The sequence below is a fragment of the Lathyrus oleraceus genome, chromosome 5, assembly GCF_024323335.1.
Source record: "Lathyrus oleraceus cultivar Zhongwan6 chromosome 5, CAAS_Psat_ZW6_1.0, whole genome shotgun sequence".
Taxonomy (NCBI): domain Eukaryota; kingdom Viridiplantae; phylum Streptophyta; class Magnoliopsida; order Fabales; family Fabaceae; genus Lathyrus; species Lathyrus oleraceus.
Genome location: NC_066583.1, coordinates 61,386,498 through 61,405,762, shown reverse-complemented (window position 1 = coordinate 61,405,762; position 19,265 = coordinate 61,386,498). Strand labels below are relative to the sequence as shown.

The following is a 19,265-nucleotide window of genomic DNA, read 5'->3' as shown; positions in this document are numbered from 1 at the left end:
GATCTTGCGTTATTTGACTATAAAATGCAAATATGATTGGTGATATATATTATGGATACATTATGACTTTTGCATGGAGACAGGTGTAATCGCAATCAAGGTTACAAAAGTATGTTGATTTATCTACTATTGAGGTCGAATATATTGCACCAACTGAAGCATTTAAATAGTTTTTTGGGATGAAGAAATTCTCACAAAAGTTGGATGTTGAACAATAATAATTTGTGTTATTCTATGAGAGTCAAAGTTTAATTCATTTGGTTAGAACCCGACGTTTCATCTCAGATTAAAGACATTAAGGTGCAATATCATTAGATACGAGATTCTTTCAAGATGAAATTGATTTCACTTTAGAAGATCCATATTAACAAAAATGACTCAGGTATGATGACACAGACTTTATATGTGACAAAGATGATTAACTATAAAAAGAAGACAAATATAACAGGACAACTATTTTCCAATTGAATTGTGAATGTGAGATTTATAGAGTGAAGTCACTCTTAAACTCTTAAGTGGTTGATATCATTTATTTAGGATTTTATAATCCCTTATATAACAATGGGTAATGTTAACTTGTGCCTCAAGGACACATGTTAAGAAACCTACAAATAGAAAATTTGTATTGAAAAAATAAATAAAATTATTAATTATAAATTTCTAATAAATTCAATACACAATTTTGAAAAATTTATTTTTCTATTACAATAATGGAAGAAAGAAAATAGGTCGACAATTCTTGAGAGACAAAGATTGAAAAATAGCTCCAAGTGATTAATGAGTGTATGTAGCAAATATTATCACTTTTAGCTACAAATTCCCTAAGTTGTTTCTTTCACTTAGCAACTTTAAAACACGTTTACAAATTCACGTCAAGAACAATGTTGTTGTCTACATATGCATCGATGCACTTCTTACAGATTATTGAGAAAATTACAAAATAGATCACAACTTAGAGTCGCGTGACAATTCCTTCACAAACTCAATGACCACGGCGACAGAGTTAGTGGCGGCGAGTGGCGAGAAGGTATCGGCCTCATTCGACTCCGCGGTGCCACCGCCGGCCAAATCAGAGAGAGCCCTAATAGCAATGAAAGGAATCCTTTGCTGCAAGCATATAAGAGCAACTGATGCACTTTCCATGTCGACTGGACTAATGTTAAACTTATTGAAGATGAAGGTTCTGTATGCTGCATTGTCTAGGTAGAATCCTGCACTTGTTCCTCTCTCCACAAGCACAACCTTTGGTGTTGTTGTAAAGCATGTGTAGGAATCTATGCAGGCCTCTAGCTTCATTTTCTGAAAAGTACATAAATTATTTATCAATAATGTTATTCTTACATCAAATATTACACATAATACTTTACATCATATGTTCACCATATTTATATTATATTGTTCACCATATATGCTGAACAGTATTTTTTATTTTTTAATAAATAAAACATAAAATATTTAAAAAAATATTTCTATTTTAAAATTATTTTTATAATATAAATATAAAAAATGTATTAATCAATTTTATTATTAAATTAATTATATAAATATAGATTATTAACCACATATTTTACTTATAATTTATTAATCAATGTTTCATTTCAATAACTAATAAAATTCATAATATTAATTAAATTCTGACATCAAAATATAAAATACAGACTTTGGTTAAAAATTAATTATTATATTTTATATTTTATATCAGAATTTGGTTAATAATATATATTTTATTGGTTAATTAAATATAAATTTGGTTAATGATATATAGTTAATTATCTATATTTTTGTGGTTAATACAATAATAAAGTTCGTTAATAAAAAAATTTATATTTGTGTTATAAAAATATTTTTTTTTATAAATATCTTTTTTTATTAAAAAATAAAAATATTGTTCACCTTATAAATTAGGTGAACAATATTGAGTGTAACAATTTAACGTAGGAATAACAATGCTCATTATTTTCTTTAATACAACTTCTTATACCCAATACTATTGAAATTAATGCGTGGATATAAACGGTGAGTTGCTCAAATTATTGATACATGAGACTTGATTTTTTCAACACATTTTTTATGATCAACACTATTGAACTTAATGCTTATATATAAAAATATGTGATTCAAATCGACAAACTCGTGATAATTTAATGTAAATAGAGTTTAACATAACTTAATCTTATAATAAATTTTTTTAGTTTAAAAAATCATTTACTTTTATAAAAAAAAATTGAAACACCAATAAATTAAAAGATAAGACCTAAAAATAGTTTATATAGTGTGTCATTTACCTTGTAAACTCATTTAGTAAGAATGAGTTATACTTATTTATAATTCTTAACATTATATCAAAATGTTCGTTTAAGATTTATTGGATCATTTATTATTAGATTTTTTTTCTATTAGATCACTCATCAATCACAATATACTTACACGTTTTAGATATCTAGTTCTCGTGATGAGGGAATGAATTAAGAGTATCAAATATTATATAGCTTAATCATAGGATTATAAGTGGAAGCAATCATTACTCTTTTATGCGATGTTTAATATATTATTTAACTATTAAAAAAACCCTTACTCCACAAATTAGATAAACCACCATTTTAAAAAAAAAATACTATAATAAGGTAATTCTTTGTAGAGATGATTATGGCCTTTATTTACCTCAAGCTTTTTGGCAATACGGTAATACTTGGCATTAACAGGAACCCAAAGAGCATGTTGTCTTTGTTCAGGAATGCCATCAACTGGAAAAATCTCTTCAGGCTGATACCAAAGACTGTTGAGATGGTTATCAACTGTAACACTATCAGCAGCACTTATATTTGAGGTGAAATCTGAAAATTTGATGAATCCTACATCTCTTGTGTAGTCTCCATTGTTTTCTAAGGGTAACGTATCATTAGCTCCTTGTCCAAATCTCTGCATATATATATTAATAATAAATTCAATTAATTAATACATAACAACATTGCCAACCAAATATATATTTCGCCAATCTATGGGAAAAAATATTAATCATGCAATCAAAATCAAAATGACTACGTTTCTTAGGTCATATTAATTGATTAATTAGCTTAGTCAAGAAGTTTATTTGTCTTTAGTTAGCAATAACTGAGGACGTGAGAGATAAGTAAGACGACTAGTACTCATTTCAATTTTAGATTAAATAAAGATAAGCTGATTTTATAAAATAACCAATTATTATTCAATAATATAAATATGTAATTTGTCTTTGTAAATATATAACGTCTTAGTTTAATTTATAAAAAAAAATGTTTAATTATGATTATTACAAATATTTATTATTCTTATTCTTTTCTCTTAATACTTTTATAATTGATTTATATTAAACTGATCATTGTAATAGATAGGATATTTAATTATAAACTCTCTACTATTAACGATATGAGAATTAAGATCTAATATTTTACAAATTAGAAAAATCAATTTCAATATAAATAAATTTTGCAAAGAGTAAAATATAAAAATTATGACAAAAAAATATTTACAAAAACTAAAACTAAAAATAAATAAATTGTAAATTAGAATAAAATAAAAAAAAGTGGTGTATAATTTTATAATTCTTTCTGATTTACATAGAAATTGTATTTGAAAAATGGACAGTATCAAATTGTCTAAATTTAAAATAATTAAAAAATTGTATTAAACTTTCAACCTTCAAATCTCAATATAATGAATGTTTTGAATGCATGGAATCTGACACATTAATATAACATATATGGCTACAAATCATTTTTGTCCCGTGTATAATATTTTCCTAAGTAAAGGTTGGTCTCATATTTCTCACTATATATCATATAAAATAATTTTACTGTATAATACCTGCCAGCTCCAAAGTCCCAAATGAGCCCAATAATGAGGAACAGTAACATCTCCAATATGCAATGAAGGGTTTGCATTTCCAGCAATACCATAATGAACAACTCCATCTATATTAAAAATGCTTAGCAGAAGCTGTGTTGTTATAGCTGCATTTATCTACATTTCATATATTTATACAGAAATATTAAACTAATTAATTAGATAATAAATTCCAATAATTAATATAAACTAGAAAACATACCACACTCAATCCAGTCATGACCAATATAACAGATTTGTTGCTAATGGATCCAAAACGAAATCTCTTTCCTTCATTATTATGCATAAATAAAATATCTTAGGAAAAAATATAAAATTATAAAAACTGGATACACCGAACACATATTCCGACACTGACACAAATAATAATTTTAATAAATAAATAAAATAAATGTAACCATCGTAAGTGTTGGTATAAGTGACCAACACAGATACAAACACGTTTCTTTTTTAAGTTAATGCTATATAGAAAACTACTAATATTTTTTCCTTGCTTACCTGCAAAATCTATGACGGTATTAGTAGGAGTATAGCCTGGATTTTGAAGAAGAGGTTTAAGTTCAAAAGAATTTGGTATGACTAAACCTAAATAAGGACCCTCTTTGTTGATTCTAGCAAGTTTCTTTTGCAATTCTGGTGTTAAAGCACAACGCACTAATGTATTTTGGACATTAAACCATATAAATGTTGCAAGAAACATGAACAAGACTATTCTCCCATGAGTAGCAGCCATTTTTTTGTCCAAGACACACTAAAAAAGAAAGTAAGAACCGTGGGATTTGAGTAATTAAGGACCCAAATAAGTTGGTTTTTATAGAAAATAAAAGGAAGGGTAAACCACGAGGACTGACTTTGGTGGGAGGAACTAGTCTATCTGATGAAAAATATTCAAATTTTAGAAAGAATAATATATGTGTTCATATCTATTTTAAATTGCTAAAATCTCTAGTAGATAGGGACTTCAATAGAAAGAAGAAAAAAAACGAAATCAATGTTTTTTCTTCTCTGAATTAAATTGGAAGGAGGGACAATTTAATATTCTTCCATACTAGAATTAGAATTTTATGTTGTTCATGAATTGATGAACTTGAATCGGTGATGTTGATCTTCAATATGGAGACTATAAACTCTAATTTAATTATTCGTTTATTTAATTATTTATTTATTTAATCGAGTAATTTAGTTAAATGGTAAATTTTGTGGTATTTTGTGTTAATTAATTTGTTTAATGAGAATTAATTAAATTAATTAATTAGAAATTAGAGAGAATATGAAGAATTGGGTTAGTTGTGTGATTTGAGAGAGTTTAGTGGTGAGTGGAGTAGAGTTAAACTTTAGTTGAGCAAAAAGTGTAATTAAGAGAAATTAAATAAAATAGTATATGTTCTAAAAGTTAGAAAAAAATAGGTTTTAGAAGATTTTCTATCAATGCGTAAAAACAAGGGAATTGGAGAGAAGAACTTGTAAAGGAAGAGTTAGGGTTTGAGAGAAGAGATCACTAGAAGTTTGCCTTGTTGAATTTTGCTGGAGTTACAAGGTAAGGGGGGATTCTTCATCTATTGGTGCTTAATTCATGAAAGGGTGTAGAGGTTTCCCTTAACCTCCAATAGGATTTTCTCTTTTTATGTTGAGTGTGTTGTTTGATGAATCATGTGATCTAAATTTTGTTTTTATACCACGATTCAATTTCAAATTCGTGTACTGTAATTGTGGTGATTGTTTCTTATGCTACTTGTTCATAAACATTAGTTTTGACATGAAATTGAGATTTTTGAAGCATGAATAAATTCTGAATTTTGTGATTAAATCAATGGAATAATATGTTAGGTTAATAGGAAAACACGCCAATTTGTGATAATCATGTGGATAATAATTTTTGGCTGTTTGGAAGAGTTTGGGGATGTTTTGAGTGAGTTTTACAAGTTCTATAATAGCATAACATGTTTCTGCTTCTGTTAGCAGGGTGACGAGTATCACTTGTATGACGCCCTGGGTGTTCTGCGTTGTGAAACGCTGACGGACGTCAGGAATATGACGAGGAAATTGTCTTGGTCTTCGAGAAAGCGTGGTCTTGTTGGTCGTCACAAGTGTGACGTGTTAAGGGATGGGGGAATGTCATGCATCATCCTAGTGACGGGCTACCCACCATCGTGTCAGAGAGTGTATCCTAACCTACAGATTTAGGTTTATAGGGTGGTTTTGTCGTGCGATCGATGATTGACTGATGTTTGGTGTATCTCGAAGAATGTGAGTTGATTAATTAAATTATATAATTAATTATGTGATATTATGCATGAATGTGAGTTATGTGTAATTGTTCATATGTATGGTAAAAATGTATGTATGATGTGATGTAGAGCTTTGTGTCTACTTGTTGATGAGTTGATGAGACATGTGATTTGAAATATGGATTACTATTGATGCAGTGAATATATATTTGTTTACAGTCATACTGTGGCTGTATTTGCATCTTTTGTTGATTGAGTGACTATATATAATCCGAGTGGGGTTGTACTGCATTTTTATGTCATACATCATATGTGTCGTTGTTGTGAAAGAGGCATATTCACTAGTTCAGAGTGGGGACTAGTGACTTGTCTCAAGCCTTGAGTGGGAGCTTTGAGCTCAGAGTGGGGGCTTGAGGTTTGTAGAGATTGGGACATGGTTCGTATGAAGAACCAAATGTTGAGTCGGCACCACATGCATATTGAGTTGACGAGCATGAGTCGAGTGATTGTTGCATTATATTGTATGATTGTGATTGGGTAATTGTAATGTGGGTGAGATATGAATACCAAATGTTGGTATGTGTTTTGATATGTGGATAAATTTATAGATATGTGAATCTATCTTGAATGTTTATGCACCGTTATTTATTTGAATTTATTCTCAACCTCTTTTTGTATTGTTGCGTATGTGTTCCTCTGGAGTACAGATAACCAGGTAACTGATTATGAGCTTGAGGTTGATGACGGTGTTGTGCCTCTATGAATTTCAAGGTGGATGATGATTTGGTCGAATAAATTACAGAGAAGAATCATGGAGCAATTACCAAGAAGATCGACATCATGTCTGCTATAAATCTGACGAAGAATCTGATAACACATGAAAGAAGAAAAAACATCGAAATGAGGTTCCATTATCTTCGAGAACAAGTGACAAAAGCGAAGCTGAACTTGGAACACTGCAGAACTGAGAATTAGATTGTAGACACCATGACGAAAGGACTACAGGCCGAAGTGTTCAAGAAATTAAGATCTATGATAAATGTAGATATCTTAGACACAATGAATTATGTGGTTTGTTGAGAATTTAATTCTTTGTATCAAAGCATCATTTTGACAGAGTCTACTATTCTCGAAATGCTCTGTGTGTTGAAATGTATAGTTGTTGAAATGCCGACAAAGTTTTGACTTAACTTATTTATTTGTTTTAGCTAAGTTAGTTAAGTTAGTTGGAGGTTGCTTGGTGTGTAAGAAATCTCAGCTTATAAATAGGGAGGTACCCTATCGTTGTTTGTAATGAAGTTGCATAAGAAAAGTTGAATAAATTTTCAGTTTGAAAGCATAGAAAAATTCTGCAGAATTCTTCTTCTTCTTCCCCTTTTCTCTAAAACCCTAATTTCTCTTTTCTTCCCCAATTCATCTTTTCTTTTCTTCTTCAATAATCATTGTGTATCGAAATCATCTGCAACCAAGGTGTTGTTGATTCACTGAATGAAAAGTGAAGAATAAGGGGAGTAATCAATTAAAAAGATTGAATTGAAATTCTCCATAGGTTTGGTGAAATCTCAGGCCAGGAATTCGGAGAATTTCCAACAATTTGGAGCAGTAGTAGAACTTACACTGAAAGGACATAATTTTGTCCTCGACTCAATCGCTTGAAGAGATGAAAATAATCGTTACAAGATATTAGTTGAATCATCGACTAAGTTTTAAAGTTCGACAACAAATTAAATCCACAATTTGTTTTTTAAGTTCACCAAATAAATAATGGTGTCTAGAAATTAAGACTAATCTTTGAATTAATTTAAATGCATTGAAATGTTTCATCTCTTCTAATATATATTTGTTCAGACACAACATAAGTAAGAGATCGAGTCCTATAGAATTCAAATATTGGTTACTTATGTCAACCAATTAGGAGTGTTAATTAGACTCATATTTAGCCGATGCATCTAAGAAATGCCCATTAGAGACAAAATAGAAATCAGCAAAATGTATATGGAGATGAGCGTAAATAATTATTTGTTAAAATAAATAAATATGAGTATAAGTACGAGCATTTTAATATCCCCATATCTCATACACGCATATTACTATCAAACTATTAGACGCTTTAATATAACAATTATTTTATTTCATAATTTAGTAATAATTTTTTTTTAAATATTTTTAAAAACTTAAAATAATATGATATTTTTATTTACAATTTTATTTGTACTAGAACGGTGGTAAATGTATAAGTAGAGATATAAGAATAAGTGTCATACTCCAAAATTCACTATATCCCCATACAACTTTCACTTGATCCATGCCCCTATTACTCCTACATACATTCATCGTTCAATCATCATAATTGCATTAACATCCATAACCAAAGGCGTGTTGCACGGGCTCAAGGTATGGTGTTCATACCTGAGAAAACACCAACAAAATAAGGAAAAATAAATTTTTTGACTGTGTAATCGATTACCCTAATCATGATAATCAATTACCTGGAAAAAAGTCAGGTTCCCATGCCATTTTGGCGATGTAATCGATTATCCCAATCATGGTAATCGATTACACCTGCGTAGACAGCAGCAGTAACTCTGTTTTTTTTACACATAGTGACTTTTGTTTCACACCCTTACCCACTTGTCTTCCCTATAAATAGGGACACTATTTCCCCTTATTTTCCATGCTTTCTAGCCCCTCAAAGTTCTATCCAAACATCATTCACTCTCCTCTCTAAAGTTAGGCCAAAACAAAAAAATCTTTCTCTCCCAAAAGTCACCCCCACCAATTTTTTTTCCACTTCACATTTTTTTTCTAAAACTTCCCACTCTCTAACACTCAAAATTCAGCCCTTTCACTAAGCTTCCACCATAAATACTTTCATCCCAAACCCATTGCTTCACATTCAAGCTCAACACCATTTCAACTTAGCTTTTTTTCATATTTTTTGGGTAATGATTTTAGCTTAAACTTTTTAACTTTTTGGTTCTGTTTTTGATTTTAAAATGGTTGGTTGTTCTTGGTTTGTCTTTTAATAGGGTTTAGATTTAAGCTTTAAAAAATGATTAACTTTGATTTACACACTTTTTTTTGAGATTTTTTACTCTTACCACCTTTTTGTTCACCTTTTTGTGATTGCTTTGTGTTTGTTATCATTTACTTTTATTATTGATTTGTTGTTACATTTGTTTGGTTAATGAGTTCTATTAGATCATGACCATGGTTGTTTAGGGTTGATTAAATCTTCAATATTTCAAACCTATTAATGATTGATCATTAGATCATTCATGATACTTTGAGGCATTGATAGATTGCCTCTATTTCAACCATATTTGAGTCATTTGATGCATAGATGAAACCATTTTCTTATTGTTATTCTACTAACCACTAACTACTAACTTCTAACATTTATATTATTGCATTTTAATTCTTCGCAATTTATTTTATTGTTTATTTTATCCCATTTACTTTATGTTTATGTTCATTATTTACCTATTTCTAACATTTACATTATTGCACTTTACTTCCTTGCAATTTATTTTATCGTTCACGTTATTTCAAGTACTTTATGTTTATTGTTATCTAACCATATCATTTATATTATTATAATTTATTTACTTCTTACTATCTTGCTAAATAAAAGAGGAGTAAAAACAAAAGAAAAAGAACAAATCATAATTTTTTAAAATATTGATAGATGGACTTAGGGTTGCATAACTTTCTTTGTTACAAATCTATTGTTAGTTGATTTTTTAATCATCTTCAATACTTTGCATCAATGATAAGCTATCCTTTAAGGTGTCATATTTTGAATCTTTTTGACCTATGAAAAATAGTCCTCAAGATGTTCATTTTGTACATATTACTAACCACTAATTATACTCACTAACTTTGTTTATCATTAACCTTTGTTATTGTGATTTTGTTACCATTAACTTGTGGTTTATTTTATGCCATTTACATTCACTAACCATTATTATTATTATATTGTTATTCTTTATCTTGTAATTTACTTTTATGTCATTACCTTGTAATTTACATTCAAGTACTCATTACCATCATCATTGTACAAAATCATCATGCATATTTATTTACTTGTTATTTATTTTATTATCATCATACATCAAAAACAACAAAAACATGATAAAATGATAAGACCAAAAATATTCACTTCACTCTTAATCAACTTGGACTTAGAGGATTCCATTTAGGACCTTTTCTTGGAGGCATTCCCTTACTCTTTTGTGATACTTTGTAAACACTTGGATTTTCATTTGTAACTTACATGCATATTGTAAGAATGACATCATGGCACCACCTTAGGGGGACATGTTTGTAAGACCATTATCCTTTGTTTAGCTTAGGTCACTTTTGCGCACACAGGGCTTTCTCTTGGGCTACCTTACAATGAGACCCTTTAATTTCTTGTTTGTTACTTTGCATTCATGTTGCATAAGCCAAATTTCATAATCAAATAAACCAAACCCTTGATTCAACGTCAAGTGGCATTTTCATAATCAAATTCAAAAATACAATGAAATTACGATTTTCATTGTGCGCCATGAGACTTAAGTGGTGGAGATTGAGTAAGAATGGAGCATTCCTACCCTTACTCTGATTATTTTGGACGCACGACGCTTGACTTGTTGTCTAGAATAATCACCTCCGCCTATAGACTTTACTGCAATATAATCATAAACATTCATTTCATAAAACCCTTATTCAAGGTAAAAATAATACAACTCATCAAACTCATTTTTGTACCTTAGGGCATCATCCCAAAAACCCTTTTCTTAAAGGTAAAATCAACCAATAAACAAATATTTTCTACTCAGAACTACGGAGCTTTGATTCCTCATCCCCGAATAAGTGATACGTAGGCACAAGGGCCTCAATCCATGGCGAGCACTATAATAACAAAAATACCCCCTTTTTCACACACATTCTTTTGAAAATAAAACAATGATAGATAAGTACCATGTATGTAAAGCAACCCAAATGGTTCCCATGGTGTACCATGGACGTGAGGGGTGCTAATATCTTCCCCTTGCGTAACCGACTTCCGAACCCAAATCTCGGTTTCGAGACCGATTCCTTATTCTCTTTTAGCGCTTCCCTTGCGCATCTTTTTTCTGAGGGTTTTATCAATTATTTTCCCTCTCCTCTCCGATAAAGGTAAACTAAATAAAATTTGGTGGCGAATCTTCTGACTTTGCCTCTCTTTAGCATCTCTTCAGTCCCAATTTCGGTATCGTGAAATCTCGATAGCGACAACTGGCGACTCTGCTGGGGACCACCAAAATTCCCTAGGCAAGTCTAGCCTAGTTTGGGTTGTTTCTCTTTTATGTACGTGGAGACTTATCTATTATTTACTTTTCTATGTATATTTCTTTTGTTGCTAACCTGTAATATTTTCTTTGTTGGACTGTTGGTCAAAAACTTTGGATCTATGACGAAGATTTTTGGAAGCAATAATGATTACAAAGAAAAACCTTGTGCGAAAGACTCTCCACCTGAGTCTGAGAGTTTTGCTTGAGATAGGAGAGGTTGAGTAGTATTGGTCTGCGAGGTGCCTTCCTCGTTAGGGTCGTACGAGAATCTCACTTAGTGGTAGATTCTCTTAAGAGGATTGATGACAGTCGTGCTTTCGGCGTAAGCATCTTTTCTTTTACAAGAGTCAATGACCCTAAGACCCATTTTAGAAACTTTAAACTATGGCTAGCCTAGACCGATGGTCGCGTAGTATAAGCCAACGAGGTGCCTTCCTCATAAGGGTCGATACGAAGATCTCACTTAGAATAGATGACTTTGATGGAGCAGTTGTTTGGCAAGTAAATTGACATAAGCGGCTGACAGTCAAGGAAGTCCATGACTCTAGGGGCAGTGTCTTACACCCAATTTTCCAAAAGCCTTAGATCATACAAAGTGAGAACCTTGGTTTACTAAGCAGTCATTATTAACTCCATGCTTCGTCACGATTGTCCAAAACCATGAACCCATGCCTAAAATCCTGTGGGAATAATAAACCAATCATTCATTCATACATTCATTCATCATCAAAATAATAAGCAAAGCTCTTAAAATTTCCGTTTGTTCAAACACAAAATTACAAGACTATTTTGCGATACAATCATGGATACTTCAACAAGGAAAAACACCTCTATTTTCCGCTTCAAGAGTCCCGACATCAGTTCATTAAAGGTCCTCTGCTCAAAGGTCGTAGCTCTTAAAGACAACAAGTTTAGTGCCAATTTTGGGAACATCATAGATCTTCTAACCGAGAAGGTTGACTATGGTGCTATCACTACAATGGCCTAATACTATGATGTCCCTTTAAGATGCTTCACTTCCCCCAACTTCCAAATCTCTCCAACCTTGGAATACCTCGAAAGACTCCTCAATCGATCAATCAAAGAATACAACCCTTTCTCGAAGTTGGAAGAAGGCTTATATCTGACCGAGCTCTCACTCGCCTTGGGCATCAATGCCAAAGGGCTAGTGGCCAATTGGGGCGTTAAATGATCTATCAAAGGTTTAACCCAAAAGTTCCTCGAAGCCCATGCTTGGGAAATGATTAAAAAAGGAAGACCCGACTTCTGTAGTGCAACTTTGGCACTTTTGATTCATGGAATTGTCCTCTTCCCAAATATGGACAAGTTCGTGGATCATTTAGCAGTTGAAGTCTTTCTAACAAAGAATCTGGTTCCTTTTTTACTTGCCGACGTCTACCATACCTTTTATACGAGGCATGATAAGAAGGGAGGTACTTTCCTCTATTGTGCTCCTATGTTACATCTATGGATGAGGGCCCGCATGCCTCAAAGTGGACCTTTTGCTGAAAACAAACTGACATGGCCGCAAAGGTTCGCATCTCTCTCTGCCAACTTGATTCTATGGTACAAAAGGCAATGGGATACAAAAACCGTCATCGTAAGATATGGAGAGTTCTCTAACGTACCCTTAATAGGAACGCAAGGTTGCATCAACTACAACCATGCTATACTCAAGAGACAACTAGGGTATGCCATGACGAGTCCTCTCAAGGAAAGAGATTTCATTCCATTCGTCATCAATATCGTGGATCCGCTTGATTCAAATGGGAAAAGAGTGCGAAAAGCTTGGACAGGCATAATCCGTATTGACCAAGAATGGGGTAAGAAAAACATTCTAGCCAAGGAACCATACTATGTGTGGGTAAAAGAGAGGGCTAGGGTTGTTAAGATGTCGTTTCTGTTTGACCCTTCTTCATTCATGTTGATGCCCGAGCCTGAGTCTATCCTACAAGAGGACATGGACAAACTTACCAGCCAAATCAAAGAGCTTGAGTTTGAAAACACTCAATTATATGTCCAACTCAATCGTGCCAAGGAACGTAACCACATCTTGGAGGATAAGGGTAAGCAAGTTTATGAAAAATTCGAAGATAGAAAGAAGAGGCTCCGATTAGCCGAGGGACAGAGAGTTTGGGTTGATGGAGCTCTACAAGGAGCTAATTCTGAGCTAGACTTCCGCAACGACGAGTTGGATCAAGCGTACCGAATCATCATGGACCTTGAGAATACTATCGAGAGGTCTAATGCCATAAAGAAAGAAGCGAGAGAAGATTATGAAGCCCAGATTCTCAAACTAAGGACCATTCTAAAAGAGTATGAGGATCTTTTAGCCAAGGAACAACTAGAGAGAGAAAAGATTCACCGAAGCTTCTTGCGTGAGCAGTTCAACCTTGGACGAGCTTGTGAGCAAATCAAGAAATTGAAGAGGGGGATCTATAACCAAGCCTATGTAGAGTTGCAAAACAACTATAGACATTAGGAGGAGCATTGCCATGGATCCGAAGCTGCCATTGCTCAAAGGGATGGAGTCATCCATAATATCCAAGCTCTTTACGATGAGTAGAGGGACAAATATGCCAACATGGAGGTATTAACTAACTATTCCTTTCAAGACTTTCCTGACAAGTTGAAGGAGGTTGATATGATCATGTGCCCAGATAATACCCCTGAAGAGGTCTATCATTTCGTCAAATTCTGCAAGAAGATAGTGGTCGAACTCATCACCGACATTAAGGCTCTCCGCAAGTCTCAAGGGGTTACTTTTAGGGTGGATATCTAGTTGGTTTATTTGTTTCCATTACTTGTATTTTTCAACTTCTATGTATTGGAATCTATTTCCCATTCAAAGGATGAATGAAAGCTTTGTGATTTTCTCTATTATGTTTTCCTTTATTTATGATTGTGAACGTAAATCGTCAAGTAGTTTTTGCAATGAATAAACACGAATAACTAAAAGAGCTTTGCTTTAACATAAAACAAAAAAACATCCATGTATCATTTGAATTTTTCAAAACATAAAAACATAAAAACTCATCCATCCACCCTTTTTTCTAACTAGAACCACTCTTCAAAACTGACTTTCTGGTACGATGACAAGATGTCATGGAGCAACTTCAAGAAAACCAAGATGCTCTTCAGGAGGAAGTATCCCAGGTGCGGTCCTAAATGCGGAAGTTGATGGAGACTATTCAAGTAGTCGCAAGAGGCCAAGAAATTATGGCAAAAATCCAAGAAGAAATGAACCAACGTACCAGTACTACCAATCCTCAAGTTGATCCTCCAATTAACATTAGTGCATCCGACGGTGTTCCAAACGGCAATCCTCGTCCTCATGTTTTTGAAATAAACCACCAACATGATGCATTATTCAGCCCAATGGCTGCTTCTCAGTATGACGCTTTCGGTTCAATAACCAACGAGGTGGAGAAGAAGGTAAAGGCTATCGAGGAAAAGCTCAAAGAAATGTGGAACACCAATGATTTGGGCCTTGACGCGGCAGAAATGTGCTTAGTGCCCGAGGTCATCATTCCGGCCAAGTTCAAAGTTTCAGACTTTGAAAAATATAAGGGAAATAGCGATCCTAGGACTCACATTAGGGCATATTGTCGAAAGATGGCTGCTTATTCCAGTGATGATCAACTATTAATGCATTTTTCCAAGATTCCCTCAGTGGGGCATCTTTGGATTGGTATATGCAACTCGAGGGCATCCATATTCACACATGGAGGGAAATAGCTGAGGCATTCCTTAAGCACTATCAGTACAACACTGATATGGCACTTAATCACACACAATTGCAAAATCTGACTCAGAGGTCTGAGGAGTCCTTCAAAGAGTATGCCCAACGGTGGAGGGAATTAGCTGCTAGGGTACAACCCCCATTGCTAGAAAGGGAACTGGTAGACATGTTTATGGGTAACCTGCAAGGCCCATACCTTGACAGAATGGTAGGGAACGCCTCTTTGGGCTTTTCTGACCTGGTCTTAGCCTATGAAAGGATAGAAAATATGATTAAGATGGGCAAGATCCAGAACTCTACCAGTACTTCCAGTGCATCGAAGAAACCTTTTGTTCCCTACGATAAAAAACGAGAAGGCGAGACCAATGCCACCTTCATCATTCGAACAAGAAATCCCACTTATCCGCAAGTAGCCGTCGTAGCTCCCGTCCAACCTATTCAACAACAACCATTTACAATTCCTATTCAAACTCAACAACAACAAAGGTATCAACAACAACCGCAACGTCAACAACCACAGTATCAACAACAACAATAAAGGGTGTGAAGGCCCGAGAGAAGATTTGACACGGTTCCCATGCCGTATAGCTATATTCTACCATATTTTTTTAGGGGATCACTTGTACAACTAAGGGAGTTAGAACCCCCACCAACGGTTCTTCCTCCCGGTTATGATGCAAATGCCCACTGTGAATTTCATTCTGGCGCTCCTAGGCATTTCATCGAGAATTGTAAAGCAGTGAAGTACAAGATTCAAGATCTTATTGATTCTAAGGCAATCACGTTCACCCCAAATGGGCCGAATGTAAATAACAACCCGATGCCCCCTCACAATAATTCAGCCGTGAATATGGTGGAAGTTGACAATGGAAGAAGATTAATGTCCTGTGTGGACGAGTTAAAAATGCCACTCATCGAGATCAAGAATGCTTTAATGAAGGATAATGCCTTTCACATCTGTAGTAATGACTGTGAACACTGTCTGATTAACCTGCAACAATGTAAAACGTTGAAGCCTATCATACAACGATTAATGAACTAAGGGATCTGGTGGTAGACTTCCCGTCCACAAAAGAAGATGTGTCTACCCTCGAGATACCATACGACGAAGTCTCTCCTTTGCAAATTCCATATAACTTATCTTAGTTAACCCTGTCAATAAATCCTGTTGCTCTAATCATAATAACAGATCCCACACCATTCCCGTACGATGACACCATAACAGTCCCATGGGTGTATGACACCTCAGTCTACATCCATGGTCAGAAGATTCAAGAAGAATCATTGAAGTCTAGTGATCCAATGATCAATATCGCTGGCACTGGTGGAATCACAAGAAGTGGAAGGGTATTTACGTCAGTACCCACTCCAATTGGAACTATCAATCCTTCAACTTCAGACAAAGGCAAAAAAATTGATGGCGCTCAGCAAAGACAAGACCCTGCATCTTGCAATGAAGTAGAAGAGTTCTTGTGCATTATCAAGAAGAGCGATTATCGAGTAGTTGATCAGCTTAACCAGACATCCTCTAAGATCTCAATGTTGTCTTTATTAATGTGCTCGGAGTCCCATAGGGATGCTTTGGTAAAAAAATTGAAGACAACTCACGTACCGCAAGAGATCTCTGTTTGCCAGTTTGAAGGGGTAGTTAACAATATCGTTACTAGCTTAAGCTTGGGTTTCAATGATAAAGAGCTTCTGGTCAAGGGGAGGAATCATAACAAGGCTCTCCATATTTCTATTTAGTGTGTGAACACAATCCTATCAAGAGTTTTGGTAGACACTGGGTCTTCCCTCAATGTAATTCCTAAAAGCTCCCTTGCTAAGCTAACTGTTGAAGGGCTCGTAATGAAATCGAGTGAGCTTATAGTAAGAGAATTTTATGGGACTAGGAGGACTGTAATCGGGGAGGGAATTTGCCTATGAAGATTGGTCCTCATACTTTCCTTATCACTTTCTTCGTAATGGACATCTATCCAGCCTACAATTGTTTGCTTGGAAGACCTTGGATCCACTCAGCTGGTGCAGTCACTTCAACACTCCATCAAAGATTGAAATTATTAGCTGACGATAAACTGGGTATTATCGAAGGTGAGAAGGACATTGTGGTAAGTCACCTTGCATTTTTCCGTTACATTAAAGGAGAAGGAGGGATGAGGGAAATACCATTCCAATCATTTGAAGTTATCAATGTTGAAATGGTTCACCCAACAAGGGATGAATCAAAAGATGTTGAATCTCCAATGGCCTCTCTTAAGGACGCCCTGATAATCATAAAGGATAGACACCCCCAAGGATGGGGAAGAATGCTTGAACTGCCTGCCAATAAGGACCGTGCCGATTTAGGATACAACTCCCAGAATTCGAAGAAGCCCGCGCCGATAGCTGCAAAGGGATCGGTGTTTCCGCTACCCGAAAACTTCTCAAGTGCTGGTTACCTTGATGACAACCGTATTTGTGTCATGGAAGAATACGAAGAAGAAGATGCTGTATTGATCTTCACAAAGACAGATGGAAAGGGTGCCACCAAATGGACCGAGATTGAAATACCTAAAGTGACCCTGATTAAAATGTAATTCCCAATGTTGTTTTCTTTTTATCAAAAGAACCCATGTCAAGCCCAAGGCATGGGGGAGTCATTTGTAGGTCCTCATCAAATTTCCTTATTAATCATTAATGAAAAATGTTTATGTTCGCAATCAATTTTAAGATCTTTGTCTTTCATTTATTTATTTCACCTTTTTCAAAATGACAACTTTCTTTAAAAAAATTCTTTTCAAAACCATCCTCTCTTTCATATCAATAAAAGCATGGACCTTAAATCATGCAGATCGCCCTTGACAACCACCAATGACAATTCTGCTACGGTATCATACGAATTTGACAACCCGATTATTCAAGTCGATGAGGAGTATGAAGAAGAGGCCGAACTCCCCGAAGAATTGACAAGGCTGCTCAGGCAAGAGGAAAAAGGCATCCAATCGCACGAAGAATTAGTCGAAGTGATTAAAATTGGGACATACGAGGAAGCGAAAGAAGTCTGAGTCGGCTCTGCTCTATAAGATGAGGTGAAGGCAAAATTAATCGAGCTCTTGAAAGAGTACAAAGATGTGTTTGCATGGTCATACCAAGACATGCCCGACCTCAATACTGTCATTGTGGTCCACCATCTGCCTCTTAAAAAGAATGCCCTCCAGTAAAGAAAAAGCTACGAAGGACCCGTCCCGATATGGATATGAAAGTCAAGGAGGAGGTACAAAAACAACTCAACGCCGGCTTCCTAGCGGTCTCCAATTACCCTCAATGGATTGCTAATATTGTGCATGTACCTAAGAAGGATGGCAAAGTGAGAATGTGTGTAGATTATAGAGATCTAAATAGAGCAAGTCCAAAAGATGACTTTCCACTACCACATATTGACGTGCTAGTAGACAATACCGCTTAGTTCTCTGTTTTCTCTTTTATGGATGGTTTCTCCGGTTATAACCAGATCTGCATGGCTCAATAAGATATGGAAAAAACCACTTTCATAACACCATGGGGCACCTTCTGCTACAAGGTGATGCCTTTTGGATTGAAGAACATCGGCACCACATACCAACGAGCCATGGTCACTCTCTTTCATGATATGATCCATAAAGAGATTGAGGTCTACGTCGATGACATGATAGCCAAGTCTCAAACCGAAGAGGAAGACCTTGTTAATCTAGAAAAGTTGTTTGAGAGGCTGAGGAAGTTCAAATTGAGGCTTAATCCCAACAAGTGCACATTTGGGGTAAGATCTGGCAAGTTGCTAGGTTTTATCGTTAGCCAGCGTGGCATTGAGGTGAATCGGCAAGTTACTAGGTTTTATCGTTAGCCAACATGGCATTGAGGTGAACCCAAAACCGAGAAGGAAGTCCGAGGATTCCTAGGTAGATTGAACTACATTGCTAGGTTCATATCTTACCTCACTGCCACGTGTGATCCAATCTTCAAACTTCTTCGAAAGGGTCAAGCCATCATTTGGAACGATGATTTCCAAGACGCATTTGAAAAAATAAAGGAGTATTTGCAAGAACCCCCTGTGTTGATGCCTCCTGTACCTGGTAG

At 34.7% G+C, this 19,265-nt stretch overlaps 1 protein-coding gene across 1 annotated transcript; it reads right to left on the bottom strand.

The window, feature by feature from the left end:
* Window positions 1-716: 716 nt before the first annotated feature.
* Window positions 717-4,680, bottom strand: LOC127087705 (bark storage protein A). The gene is made up of 5 exons (XM_051028641.1): window positions 4,381-4,680; window positions 4,085-4,152; window positions 3,844-3,999; window positions 2,662-2,919; window positions 717-1,299 (listed from the first exon to the last, which is right to left on the bottom strand). Exons 1-5 carry the CDS (start codon window positions 4,613-4,615, stop codon window positions 946-948), a joined length of 1,071 nt encoding a protein of 356 aa, XP_050884598.1. The 5' UTR covers window positions 4,616-4,680; the 3' UTR covers window positions 717-945.
* Window positions 4,681-19,265: the final 14,585 nt, after the last annotated feature.

Bases quoted from the DNA above. Each gene is read 5' to 3' on its own strand.
- LOC127087705 (XM_051028641.1), bottom strand. From the start codon at position 4,615: ATGGCTGCTACTCATGGGAGAATAGTCTTGTTCATGTTTCTTGCAACA. The intron at 2,920-3,843 runs GTATTATACAGT...ATATATATGCAG, and splicing joins TGGGACTTTGGAGCTGGCAG to AGATTTGGACAAGGAGCTAA. The intron at 1,300-2,661 runs GTAAATAAAGGC...TGTACTTTTCAG, and splicing joins GTATTGCCAAAAAGCTTGAG to AAAATGAAGCTAGAGGCCTG.